This window comes from Canis lupus, chromosome 38 (assembly GCF_003254725.2).
Source record: "Canis lupus dingo isolate Sandy chromosome 38, ASM325472v2, whole genome shotgun sequence".
Lineage (NCBI taxonomy): Eukaryota > Metazoa > Chordata > Mammalia > Carnivora > Canidae > Canis > Canis lupus.
The window spans coordinates 12,520,657-12,535,000 of NC_064280.1; the positions used below are offsets into that span (position 1 = coordinate 12,520,657).

At 37.9% G+C, this 14,344-nt stretch overlaps 1 protein-coding gene across 31 annotated transcripts in view; it reads right to left on the reverse strand.

Annotated features, from left to right (window-relative positions):
* ESRRG (estrogen related receptor gamma) overlaps nt 1–14,344 on the reverse strand; it is a 618,648-nt gene that overhangs the window by 206,663 nt on the left and 397,641 nt on the right. For 14 of the 31 annotated variants that reach the window (XM_035711222.2, XM_035711219.2, XM_035711218.2 and 11 more), the window contains one exon: nt 8,328–8,446. The exons of the other annotated variants lie outside the window; for them this stretch is intronic. In XM_035711222.2, the coding sequence (XP_035567115.1) occupies nt 8,328–8,332 (5 nt within the window). In that variant the 5' untranslated portion in view covers nt 8,333–8,446. The remainder of the gene's footprint in view (nt 1–8,327; nt 8,447–14,344) is intronic. 31 annotated transcript variants of the gene reach the window in all.

The following is a 14,344-nucleotide window of genomic DNA, read 5'->3' on the forward strand; positions in this document are numbered from 1 at the left end:
ATGCTTTCGTGCATTCGAGCATTCCAAAGCACCCAGGGCTAAGGGAGCACGAGGTGCTTTCAGACCCTTCCCCTGTTACCCTTCGCCTTTCCCTCTATTTATTTATACTAGCTACCTAAATAATTCACACTGCCTGCTTTTCAGCCCGAATGTTTCTCAGAAGAGGCCTACAATGAGCTATTGCAGTCACCAGATGGACTCAGAAAAGCAGCAGGTGGGGCAGATGGCAAGGCGCCCTGTCTGATGCTGCTTGCTTCGGCATGGACTGCGTTTTCCTTCCAGGTACATTATCATCATCCTAACACTGAGCGGTGTGTAGTTTGGGGGTGGGGTGGAAGTGGGGCGCTGGCAAATCCTTTACATGCGATACTAGAGGAATCATAAATTACCAGCTGCCCTCTTCCTCCCCACCCCCCACCCCTCGGCAACCCCCGATGTTTTATGCTGTTGCTTTGTTAGTGGGTTGTTTGTTTGTTTGTTTTTTTAAGACTTTGGTGAAGGTTCCGCAATGCTTTTTTGGCACCATGCATGAAGGAGGATACATCCATTGCAAAAATTTACGTCTCAGCTTAATAAAAAAATGAAGAAAGGAGGACTAGAGGGAGCAACACTGGAAAAGTCAAGAAGACTGGGGGGGGCGGGGGGATAATATTTTCACAAATATTTTGCAAAAACCACAAATGAAGCGAAAACATAGGTGAGTTGATGACTCAGCTCGCGTCTGCAGTGTCTTACATAAAGGTAAGCTGCCCTTTGCATATATCGAGTGTAGGAGATAAAAACTACATTTTTATAGCTTTTTGGCATTATAGAAAATATTAGCTATACCCAAACTGGGACAACTCTTTGTCTTATATTTCTGCTGTCATTTCCCAAAGTGTGGCATTTTCCCTCCAAAGTTTGCAATTCTATAGCACTGGAACACACACACACACACACACACACACACACACACACACAAATTGCATTGCCTATCACTTGCAATTGGAAGCTTGCAGCATCATGATGCCAAGCTATCATGAGACAGTCACTCGGTAACATGTAGTATAAATTTTAATTGAGCATAAACACTTGACAAAAATTCTCCGGAGATATTTCTGGCATATTCTGATTGGCAATGGTACCATGATACCATGATTTTAATCCTTCTATAAACTTAACTGATGCCAATATAAATCTTATTACCTAACTTGACTAATCATCTAATTATAAACACCTGAAAACGTGAAAGACAATAATTTTAATGATCTGAAGCAAACCAGTCTGCATCTTCAAAAAAATAAATAAGTAGAACACTTTAATAAAAATGCATCCACTGAAAAGATGCTGCAAAGAGACAGGCAAACTAAAATCCCAGGCTCCTGGGAACTCTATGGGGGCAATTTTGCAGGAATTCTGGAGACAGTAGCTGTGAAATTATTTCAAGATTAAGGGTAAGGTTTTCTTAGAAAAACCACCTTTCAGTTGTCATTTACTTTGATTAGGATGAGTTTACCAAGTCGAACCTTTCCCTCAAAGTCAAACCACACAAACCATCCAGAGTTCAAAGGAATCGCCCTTGCTTTCCCTACCATCTATTGAATGTTTTTTAACGTGATCTTTTAAAGCATTTATTCCCCTTTCATTTCCAGTCTGAAAAACAAACCATAAACAAGTAATTTAGAGCATTTTAAGATGTAAAGGCAACCGTGGTGATCAAATCATCAAAGGCTTCACAAGGAAGCAGTGTCAAAATGGCTTTTTGAGCTGAGGGAACACAGGCCAGACCAGATCGGAGCTCTAGGACCTGTGATCACACACTCTTGAAATATTCAGGATCTGAATGTACAATCCCTAATCGTGTTCATGGTGCTAACTTTCTCTCAGCCCTAAAAAGCCAAAACCAGAAAATCAGGATGGAAGCCTCAGTGTGCCTGAGTTTTAAAACTCCTGCTACCTAAATTCCTGAAATCATTTTCTGAAGACTGACCCAACCAAGTTCAAACTGGAGCCATAGATATAAAAAGCCACATTTTTAAGTGGTTTTATGTACCCAAGATCATTTTATAATTTTTATCATTTATTTCAGGATATTAGTGTCTAGGACAGTGCATGTACACAAATATTTTTGAAAGAATAATCAAGAAAATGTAGTTTAATGCACTAACTTGATTACTCTAATGATTTAAAAAATTGCAAAACAATGCATGTAATTTTTTCAATGCAACATGAAAAGTTACTATAAGCAATCAATTTGACACCAGAGAGTTGGTTATAAAAAAAAAAAATACACCTCTAAAATCAATGCTAAACTAATATCTTTTAAACTTGATTTCATTAACTATCATTAAACTATTTGCCCACAACCTAATTAAGGTACACCACAGAGGGTATTTAATAATACTAAACAGAAGGGGATGGACATTTCTTAGAAAGAAACACATCATAAGGCAAATGCTTATAAATTAACATTTAAAGATAGTAACTGTGGAATTAAAATGTAATTTTAGAATTTATATATTTCACAATGACTTGGATGTTCTCAGTGTATTCAATGTGTTTTTAAGACTGCCACAATTAAACTGGCAGACAATACCCCTTCTAAAATAAAAAGTAGCAAAGTCTCAGCTTAAAAAGCCTGTTATTTTAAAAATTAAAAAAAATAGTAAGCATAAGCAAAGAGTGAAGGAACGAATAGGTAATTTCAACTTAAGGCCTGGATATAAAAGATAATAAAGGTAATATATGTTACCAGGTCTTACTAGAAGGGAATGATAATTGGTATTGTGATTTTTAAGATTTAAAATTATTCTTTAGTATAGATAATATTCTCAAACAGATCCATCTTATATAAATATCTAGAGCTGCACATATTTTTGCAGTGTCAGACAGAAATCAGAGTAATGACATTTCATATACCCACAAATAATCCCTACATTTGTTTTACATGTGCTGAAATAGTTAAGGCATGTGTCTGTATGTGTGTTTGTGTTTGTGTGTTTTTTATATGTATATATATATATATATATACATATAAAAACACAAGTTCTCTAATTGGTTGAACTATTTCCCTATTTCAGACCCCCTCCTGGAAATGACCAACTCCTAAAACTCCACAAGTTAGTCTAAACCTAATAAAACACAGATATCCAAATTTAAAAATTTTTTAATTTATCCAAATCTGTACTATATGCTATAATTAGCATAACTTAAAAAGAGAACTATATATTTAAGTGCCATTTTTTCTCTTTCCTAAATGAAATATTGATAAAGTGACTCAAAGGCCATAAATTTGAGGCAATGCCCAATCTGTTAAGCACATGCAGTCTTCTTAAATTAACTATGATCTTTGTGCGTGTGCCGGCTGGCTTTCTTCTTCATATGTAGGTATCACTGATTGAAAAAAAAAAAAAGAATTTGGGGAGAGGGGTACAATCTTTAATGAAATTACCTATTTTGCCTCTTTGTGGATTTGCCTACCTAGGTGAAAAATATAAATGAAGTCACGTAATTAAACACACACAAAAATCAACCAACTGCTAATAAATATCCTTTAGAGGTCGGAAATACAGACACTGAATGACCATCGACTTGAATTGGTAAGGAAGGACAGTACCTTTGCGACATTCACTGTAATCCTAGTTCAAGATTTATCCAGATCACATTTGTTCTGTTTTGTGTTCCCCTCTGAAAGTCTGAGAAGAATTTTCTGCCTAAGTTTTGAGTTTACAGTTTAAAAGAGCGAGCGAGAGAAGGAGTACATGATCCCTTGCAGGCCTTCTCGGCACCTAAACAGAGCCATTTGCATAGTTCATTGAACACTGTTTAGTAAACACGGGGTGCAGGGACCACAGTGGCTTCTATCTTCCAGTCCTGCCCGTCCTTTTAAAAGCAAGGCAGGGGTTCTGTTTTTAGTACACACTTTGGTTCAGTGTTAATCCTGTTTTATGTTGTTCACACCTGCTGCTGACTAGCAGCCTGCTGATGGGCTGGGGCTCACGCTGCTCAGAGAAATCCCACTCACAGAGAAGCTGCACAAAAGCTACTGTACAGAGCTGCGAACAAAGCCTGACCAGGGCCCGGGATACAGGACCAGCAGACCCCAGCAAACCTTTCCCCTCGTTTGCAAATACGGCTCTGGTGTCCCAAGTCCACCAGCCAACAATGCATGCAACCAATGGCTCTTTTTTGAAAGAAAGGACTGAACCCCATTGGCTTGTTTATATTGCTCAGCTTTGTAGGTCTTTTGGTAAAATTAATGCACAGACAGTTAAAAAAAAAAAAAAGTGTCCTAATCAGGTAATCAGGTGCATGTGCCAGCCACTCTTTGTGTCCTTACCAAAAGAATCTGTACCTGAAACAAACCTAAATATTAATTCAAAATACCCTATGGATGACCTCCCTATACACAGAATTCTACATCCAAAATGAACAGATACAAAATAATATGTTCTGCTATCGGTGCCCACCGTGTGACCAGGACAGTGACTTGGCTGCTCAGATGGCTCCCCCCCAGCCCCCCGCCCTGCACTGCGTGTGCCTAATAGCAAACATCAAAAGGAATGACTTCTTTTTTTGATCTTAGTACCAGCGATAAATCAAATTCCGTGCCACAGACAGGGGGGAAAACGCACTACTGAGGAAAAACTCTGAGACTGACGGTGGGACCAGTTGGAGGCATTGGCTCAATCAAGTTCCAGTAAACGATGCCCACCCTCCTTCGCTCTGAGACAAGCTGGACGCTTACCCAGAGTGAGGAAAACCTTACCCCGTCCCTACAGGACCTCAAGTTAGGATACACTTTGTCCTGACATTTCCAGCCGAGGCACTGGAGGCCCCCTCCTTGTACCTGGAGACCGGGCCCACTTCCTTTCTCCCTGGGAGCCAGGTGGCAAGTACAGCCCAGCCCCAGTAGGAGCTGCACAACCGGGGGGGGGGGGGGGGGGGGGGGGGGGAGAACTCTGGCAACTCTGGGGGGTGGGGGGGATGCGAATGGGAACTCTGGGGGGGGGGGGGGGGGAGATGCGAATGGGAACTCTGGCATCACTTTATTACATCTCCCGAAGCACCTTTTCTACCTGCAACAGCCAATAAAGCATCATGGGCTCAGGGGCCAAGTCAAGGTGTCCTGCGTCTGCCTAACCCACCCCAGTGCACAGATTTAATGGGGCACAGTTTTAATACTTCTCCGGGGGGAAGCACACAAAGTGCTAACTAGCATATTAAGGTTCTGCTAATGAACGAAAGCAAGGATGCAGTGTTTGAGGTGTCGGCACCTATTCCCCAATTTCCCAATTTGTTTCCTCTCTACCCTTAGCGGTGTGCTCCTTTTTTGGAGGGTCAGCGCTTGAGTCCACTACCTGGTTTGTGCCACACGCTTCCCCAGCAGAGGGAACATTCACCTGGATTCTCAGAAGCAGCTTAGCCACAACAGGTGACAAGCCAGATAAATGCATACGTACTTCTGCAGCATGTATAATACTAGATACTTGGGAACTCTACCAAGTGTTAAAGAAAAAAAAAAAGTCATTGTTAAAAACAATACTATGATATACGTGCCATGACTGTAGACAAAATTCATGTGTCTCCCATAACCTGGCCCCGCCCACCATAAAACAAAATTTTTAAAAAATTAATAAACAACAGTTGTCGCTCTCGATCTGCTTACATGATATGAACAGTACAGGAATAAACTCAATTATTATGTTGGAGCACATGAAAATGCTGATATATGACCATTTCTTGACCTACAGAAATGGCAATTGCATGGGGTTTCCTGAAAATATCATTAGAACCCTATTACCTCACTTTCACACACAAGAAAGGCTGACGTGTTGTCAGGGAATTTCATGATTTCAAACTTGGCTTTCCTCTTGATTTGCCCTCAGATTGCCACCTCTAGTTTTGTTTCGTCTTGTTTCATTACTATCAAAATGGGACAATTTATCAAAATCTATTTCAAACTTGAACCTGCTGCTGATTTGGGGTCCTCAGGCCTTCGTAGCCAAAATTTCACTGGAAATCAAGTTTTGCACATGAGACGGTTGACATTTCCAGCAGAATGTTCCCTGGAAGGCTCACTTTTTGAGAGGCAATCCCATATAACCTAAGAGCAAATGCCTCATTCCGAGTGCCAAGACGGCACCACGATGGAACGTGATGGAAAATCTCATCCTTGGTCCTTCACCAAAGGCCCTGAACCACGGAGGAGTCCTTTATCCCCCGGCCACTTTGTAAGTTTGCTCGGGACAGAAAGATTGCAGTGCCTCAGCAGTGGTAGCAGCTTTCAGATCAAATGATATTCGGTGTTTTGCATGTCGTATTGGCGACGTGATGAATAACTGAGCTAAGGACAAGCAGCAGCAGCTGTGTGCTTGATCAAGGGCCTCTACCTGCCGCTGCCTCGCAGCGCTGCTCCTAAGCATGCCCACTTCTGAGGAAAGTTAAGGCCACCTTATTTTGATTATAGTGCTTTCCTCAGGCAGGAATTTTTATTTCGGTTTGAATCTTAAGCCATTACATTTCCAGTGATGCATTTTTATGTTTACAATTGACATCTTCATAAAAGAATGAAACCTTTGAGCAACAGCTCAAAAGCATGAAGGTTGCCTGCAGTAAGTACTTAAATTATTTTACACCTACATGGAGCCCAGTTGTTTTTAGTTAAAATTTAATAAACCTTAAACTGATGACCTTTCTTCCACGGAAAGGCCCAGAGTTGCAAAAACGAACTTTCCAATGAAATATATTTTAAGGAACTAGTGCTGAACAAAGGGCTATTTAAAGCTGAACGCTTTGTCAATTTATCAGCTTGTGAACCTTCTGTTCCTGGATTCCCCACTGCTGCTGAATGTATAGAACGGTGGTGCCTTGCTTAATCGAATACTATTGATTCGAGTGTGTCACAGTGATCTCATTGAGAGTAATCAATAGTAATCCAAAATCAATCAATCTGCTCTTGCACGATCATTTATCAAATCTGAATACACCAAATTATTTGTAGGCGTCAAATTACAAAGAAGAGAGGATGGTTGAGCTGGGAAAGTTAATGGTTTAGATTAAGAGCAAAACCAATCTCCCTCTCTCTTTTTAAGGGGAGGTGCTTTACAATGGGCGGTGGCTTGGGCAAAATACGTTTATCTTCTCATTAAAGTATTCGAAATTTATAATTAATGTCATTCCACTCCTGAGAAAAAACCAGATCTCTTTCTTATATAGGACTTTGGTGGTTCAGCACGAGTGACACAAACATACGCATGCCCTAACTTATTTAACAGCAGCACACCAGCATTTTACAAGTCTGATAAGCTAAGTTTCAAATGCCTGTCACCCATCTGCTGGAAAACAAGGGGACTCGATTGACACAGGACATAACTGCATCTTCTAACATCAGAAATGATGTTTAATAGAATTGGAGTGGAAAAAGGCATACTTAATTTCTCCAGAGAATGTACAGCATAGATGCACCTGCTTATCAAAGAAGCTGCTGCTGATGCTGAAGGTTCCTTTATCAACATATTCACCTGTAATTTAGTCAAGGTAATAAATCCTTCTATTCATTATAGCGCACTCAAGAGCACCCCTACTATTTAACTTGAATGAAAAAAAAAGGCACAGAGTGTCTAAAACATTTACTTTTGCTAATGTAAAAGTGTTGGCATTTTACTTGGTCCCGATAAGCTGGTGCCAGTAGCAGAGTGATTATTCTTTTCTTATTCAAAGCCTATCAGCATTTCGAAAAGCTCTCTCAATCTTATCAGGTGTATGAACAGCACAGTTACTGAAAACAGTTTGTACTGCTCCTCTCTCTTTCTGCCAAGCTATCTGATAAACCCCCAACTAACTAACTGTATTTACACACAATCACACACAAGTTGTATCTTCCACGCCCCTGTAGCCAGATTCCAGTTTGCCATGGATTTTTGTGCTGGGACATTAACTTGACAAAAATGTCAGCAGTGGGTACCCCAAACTGACAACAATCAAGAAAACACCATAAAAGCACTCAACTAGAATGTACAACAAACAGAAACAAAAGGAAAACAACTTATGAAAAGTTGAAGGCAATGTCTTTGGAATTCGAGAGGGGGGGTTAAAATACACTGTGTATGCAAATACGGATGAATATCATGTACTTACCTTTTATCAAAGTAAAGGATCCTTTAGCAAAACAAATGAATAGAAACGGAAATTTTAAAAGAAAATATTGCTGCACTTGGGGAGGGTTGAGGGAAGTGTTTTAGAGCTAAGCAGGCATTTCCCCCACATTTCAGATTATCTCAAAGTGGAGGCAGAGAGGTGCTATAACGTATGCAAAGTAAGACAATAGACAATATCACCGAACTTACCCCATAAACTGAAGACAAGATAGAAAGCAAGGCTGTCACATATGGTGACCACATTCTCAGGACAGATTTTCCAATCATTAAAACCCTCATAAATGCTCTAGACATTAAAGTTTTGTTCACTATAAGGAAATAAAAAAAAATAAAAAAAAATACAATTTGAGTGTTTAACCTCTTGGTATTTTTCTCATTCTTCAGACTTAACCAACTGAACAGTTCCATATAAAGGTATGAGGAAAGAATCCTCATCCAGGCTCACATAAGTAGGTGATCTGCTCTCCATTTCTATCTATTAAAAAAGGCTTATACCGGTTCATGGTTCATACAAATTGAGAGACATACCTAATCATTTATGGGTAGGTCTTTGGAGCATGAAAGACAACAATGACATTTATAGAACATAAGAGAAATCTAAAAATGTACTTGAACAACTGAATAATAAATTTCTGACCCTGGGAAAGAATCTCTGCTTGGGCTTCTGTGCATAAATTGTCCATTTGTTCCTCATCTCCCTTTGCTGAATGGCTAAGAGAGAACAGAAAAAGGCGGCCACATGCTCCCACCTGAGCCCAACTCCTGATTCTGTCTAGACTCCAAGAATAGAATGAGCCTTTCCTTAGATGTGTAGAGCAATAAGATGAATTAGCCAAGTGTGTAGTTCAGTACAATTCAGCTGATGGTTGCTTTTCCATCTGTGACACTATGATCCCATGACTGATGAGGCAGGTCTCATTTAAGTCTATGGATAAAGGGATGCTTCTGTCATTTCCTGGACCCAGCACCAACTGTATACAGTCACTTTCTCATAGGAAAAAGACACGATTCTCAACTACATGTACCTTTCCCTTTCTTTGATCATGAACAGTTGATTACAGACATAATATTCCTCCTCAAAATATCTGATCTGTTTTAATAGAGACAATGAAGAAAGCATTGTCAGGGTATTCTTTCATTTATGGAAAAATGAACGTAATTTAACATGGTCAGCTTACATTTCTGGAGAAGTTAAAGTTCTATGATAATTTGGAATTATGGAGGGCAAAGGGCAATTGATTAAGCAACCTCACATTAGAATTTTTTTCTCTAAATGAGTTCCTTGGTGTCCATAATTTTTCATATTACTCACTATTTTTGCTAAATCTGGACATAATTTTAGACACTCTTTTCAAAGTAAAATAAATTCTTATAAATACAAAATGTAAGTATCATAACTGCCATGAAAAGAAGACCTTTTAAAACATTTTAATTCACATTGTGAGTATAAAAAGCAAATACATATATTTAATGTCCCTTCTGTTTAATTTCTCAAAAGCCAGTATAAATAAGTAAAATCTTCCTAGAATTGATGAAAAAGAAATTTTCATATACAAGGGAACCATTCTGATCATGGAGGAGAAAACGAGTAATATGCTTCTGCCTATTTTCTGTGCATTAAGTTCTCTTTCAAATTTCTTTTTCTTTTTTTTTGCATTTTGAATAAACCATACAAAAAGAAAGCACGAGATTTTTTTTTTCCTCAGAAAATGTATGCAAAGTACAACAAAAAGAGATGTCCCTTGTTAAAGATGGATTGCCCATGCTCCTTCAGCTTCTCCACTTCTTAAAGCCTCTATTTACTTCACACTTAGGAGCAACTGAGGTTCACCACATTAGAGACTTGTAAAACAATAAATCCCTCTGTTATTTTCAAAAGAGTAGAAAGATTTGAATAAGTTGAAGTTATACTCCACTTTTTTTTTTTTTTTAACAAAACTCATTATTATCTCTGCTGTCTGTATTCCCACAGAGTTTTAAGAGAAGTAAGCAAGCAAGCAAGCTGGTTTTCATTACACTTCCACTAGCCATCAATCTCTGATATAACATGAGAATTTATCGGTAGCTTCCCTTTTATTTAGTACCATCTTAACCAATTGTTTGCGGAGAAGGTGTATGATGAAGCAAAGTTAAATTGACACATCTGTGATATGCCTGACAGCCTTCAGTATGCCTGGTATTAATTTGTTTTCTTTGGCTAGGTAAGTGCTGCCAAAGCATATTACACATAATGTGTACTTCCAATCAAAATGATGAAAAGTATATATGCAATTTTGTGTCACTCAAAGCAGTATAAGAATGCATAGAAGAATGTGTATGACAAAGACTGCCCTTTATAATTAAAATATAAATTTAAGTTCTTTTTGTTGTTGTTGTTACAACATAATCTAATCCTAGGTAGGCTCTCCATGAGTTTAACACTTTAAGTATTAAAGAGATTTTAAGTGCCAAAACCACAGCCATACATTGCATTTCTAACGGCCAGTGCTGAATGTTGCATATCTATATTCAAATGCACAGATAGATCTATGCCAGTATATTGAAGTGGACTTTAATTGACCAGTGAGAAGTCAATTTATTTAAAACTGTGCCTTTTCTTTTAATGCTTTGCCTTAGTGAGTTATCTTCCAAATATACATTCATTGCCATAAATTAAGATGGCATGACATCTGAAGAAACAAAACATAAAAAGCAAGTTTCCTCCAAACATTTTTTAATTTTTTTTAATTAAAAAGGGGACTGTATGCCTGCAGGTGCACACATGTGCGCGCGCACACACACACACACACACACACTACAAAATCTAAATTCTCTCATTTTGATGGTTTTGTATAATAGATTAGAAAATACATTTGGAAAATACTGGGAAATACTGTTCAAATCAGAGAAAAAGAAACACCTGGCATTTCTGTTAAAGAAAAAGTAGAGAGGAGAGTTGTGTTTGCTAAAACTCTGAATGGAAATTATTTTTAGTAGCTGAGGTTTCCTAGATCTTAGAAAGTAGAAGTCGAGAATGAACTTGAAACAAGAATAAGATGCCAGGTAAATCCTTCAAAAGGCAAAGGCTGTCACTTATCACCCTCAGATAATAAAGGAGCTAACTTTGATCTGATGGACTGGCAAAAAGAAACAGCAGGATTTAAAAAAAAGAGAGAGAGAGAAAAACCTTAAATTTGTTAAAGTGCTATTCATACAAGTAAAGATAAGAAATGAATCTAGGATTTCAAGCAAGAATATAAGTAGGAGCAAGATTTACAACAGAAGAGCAGTTATTAGATCAGTGTTCTCTCTCAACTCTCATTCAGATTTACTAAGCAAAATCACAGATCTCTAAACTTACCTCTTAGAGTAAAATTCAAAAATTCTGAAATCTGTGATGTACTTTAGAGAAACAGAACACTTATTAGTTTTCTACATTTGCTTTCAGCAAAAAAAAAAAGAGGAAATGACGTATTTATGTAACGCAGATAAATAAAATTCCTATTTTGCATTTATTTGAGAGCTATCATGTTTACACTTAGATATATTTGTCAGACCCTCGTATTAAAAAAAAAAAAAAAGAATGTAGCCAAGAGCTGATTCAAAACTATTTCTTGGACATGGGCCCAAACCATTAAATTATGCATTTAATATAAGTAGTTTATTTCCTATTTTACAAATTATTTATGATTACTAGCTTTTGAATTTAGGAACGATAACAGTTAAAAATTCATAAAATCAGAAGCAAGTTCACTTATTAGGTTACCTGTTACCTGTCTTTCTATATAGTTAAACCAATTTAGTTTAAAATCAGACCTGGCAAATACCCGCAACACTAATTCCAGGTTAAAATCATGCCTGGCAAATTTAACTGGCAACTGATGGATTAGAAAAATACTTGAGATTCACTTTGTTATATAAATGTAATGAAGACTCTGAGCATCATACCTATAACATTCTACACAGACACCTCTTCCCATATAGGTACATATTTCACATGCACACTATCCACGCAAACCCACACGAATGTGTATATTCTCTCGGCTGCTCTGGATTTTAAAGTACCATATGTGTTTTTATAATGGCACAGACCACGTACATCCATATACACATGGCAGTGAAAATAATCAATGGCAAAACATCCGAAATGCAGGAAGAAGAATGGCAGGCGGCAGAGATGCCTGGTGTCATCCCTGCACTATCAAATATACACATAAGTATGATTGGAGAAAGAGAACCTAAATATTTCACTGTCAGAGAATGTAGAGAACTGCAATTCATTTCTATCTCATGTGCTTTAGGACAATGACAATTTAATACAAGGCCAGTGGATGTAAAAGAGATAAAAAACTGAACACACTGGGCCAGTGTAATCAAAGATTTTCTCCAGAGAGCTGGCTGGGGCCGGAGCTCATATGCACTTATAACAGATCAACGTTGTATTGTTTCTCTCTTCCATGAATTCGCTATGAAGCAAGATTCCAAGCAAGGTTTATCGACTACAATGATTTTAAAGTTCCCCTGAAATACCTCAGATGCTCTTCTCCTCTTTCTAAATGCTTAGTAGGTGGCTCTAAAAAGTTTATTTCATATTAATTGGTTGCACAGAAATCATTGCTATTAATGGCCACTTGTCTGACCAAGTATCAACCGTAAGCACAGATTTTAATTTGTTTTATGAAATCATATAAGCACAACCTTCAGTGCTGCGCAGCACTTTAAAAGTAAAACAAAGAAAGATCTTCTTTGAGTCACTAGGCTAAAACAAATGTTGAGGAATTTTTCACAAGTGATACGGACTTGCGACTGGGCATGATGCCTACCTTCCAAAAAGAAAGGTCTCTTCTTTGTCTGTAGTTCTTGCAGGAGTAAGGTATTGTGAAAGTATTGTTAAATAGACTCATAGAGAAGTTACCTGCCCTCTTTGATGAATAGCACCATGTATCTAAAATTAATTGCAAAAGTATGGCCCGGCTAATGAGATGGTCCTTATCTTTTCTCAGCACAGGAAGCACAAGTATTTTTCTGCTGGCTCAATATTTTATAAAAATGCCTAAAGTGTTATTAACTAAGTAAAAATCTGATTAAAAGACCTCAAAGACCCAAATTATCGTAAATTCTATGACCTGGAAAACCTGGAGTTAAACCTGATTTCCTATATTATTTCCTTTTTAAACCTTAATTTCTTTTCTTTTTCACTTTGAAAAGAAAACCAAAGGGGGGAAAAATCTTTTCTCCAGCTTCTATTAGCATTTTTAAAAGCTGAATTACAATATCCTTTTTTTTTTTTTTATAAGATGGTCAATATGTATTACAGGTCAGATTAAATCAAAGAAATATATCAAAGGCCGTCAATTCAGAATTTAAAAAAAAAAAAAAAGAACAATGATACCTTATTGGGGGGAAAACACTGGAAAAATGATCATCCATGCAAGAGAATTAATGGATATCCACAAGGGCTTTGCTAATAACATGGGTTAATTACCGCTGCAACACACACAAGGCTCAGTAAATAAAGCAGCAGTGCCATAAACACATTAAGATGAGAAACCATCACTAAAAGAACCAGCCAACACCATCACCCTTGCCTCTGCCCAAGAAAGGGAAAGCTGTTTCCCAGCCCTTTCTGGAAAAGGAGGATTTCTAAACTTAACCACCAAATGTACATAAGGTAATACATAAATACACTGACACAAAGGGCTGGTGAAACATGGGGTGCCCATCACTTACCACTCCCATTCTACATTTATTCCATTAACTCAGGAACACTTATTTTTGCTTACTCCAAGGAGAAAAAAAATCACATGTTACATAATACAGACTGTCTGGCTGTTTGGACTATCTATAGTTGGGGATATGTGCAGTGGTTATTAAATTTTCAGAAAAAATAGAATTAATCTGTTCGCTTTAGTGCTGTGATGGGCAAGGTTACAAGACTCAACAGCTCAAGAACACTCACCCCTAAGTGCAGCTAGTTGTCACTTCCAGCAATTTACAAAGAAATCATCTGAAAACCCCACCTACACCACCCACCTTTAAGGCTGCAGGTGTTTTCAACAGATTTACAGAGAAGAAACAGGAGGAGAAGTAGTATGAGCTCCAAGTCTGGAGTTTAAGTGTTCTTTCTTAGAAAAATCAACTTAAAGTGTCTGTTGATAGTTTTCAAATAATATCACATCTAAAGTGACTTAGGCGAGCTCCCATCTTTCTCTAAAAAATTGTATCCG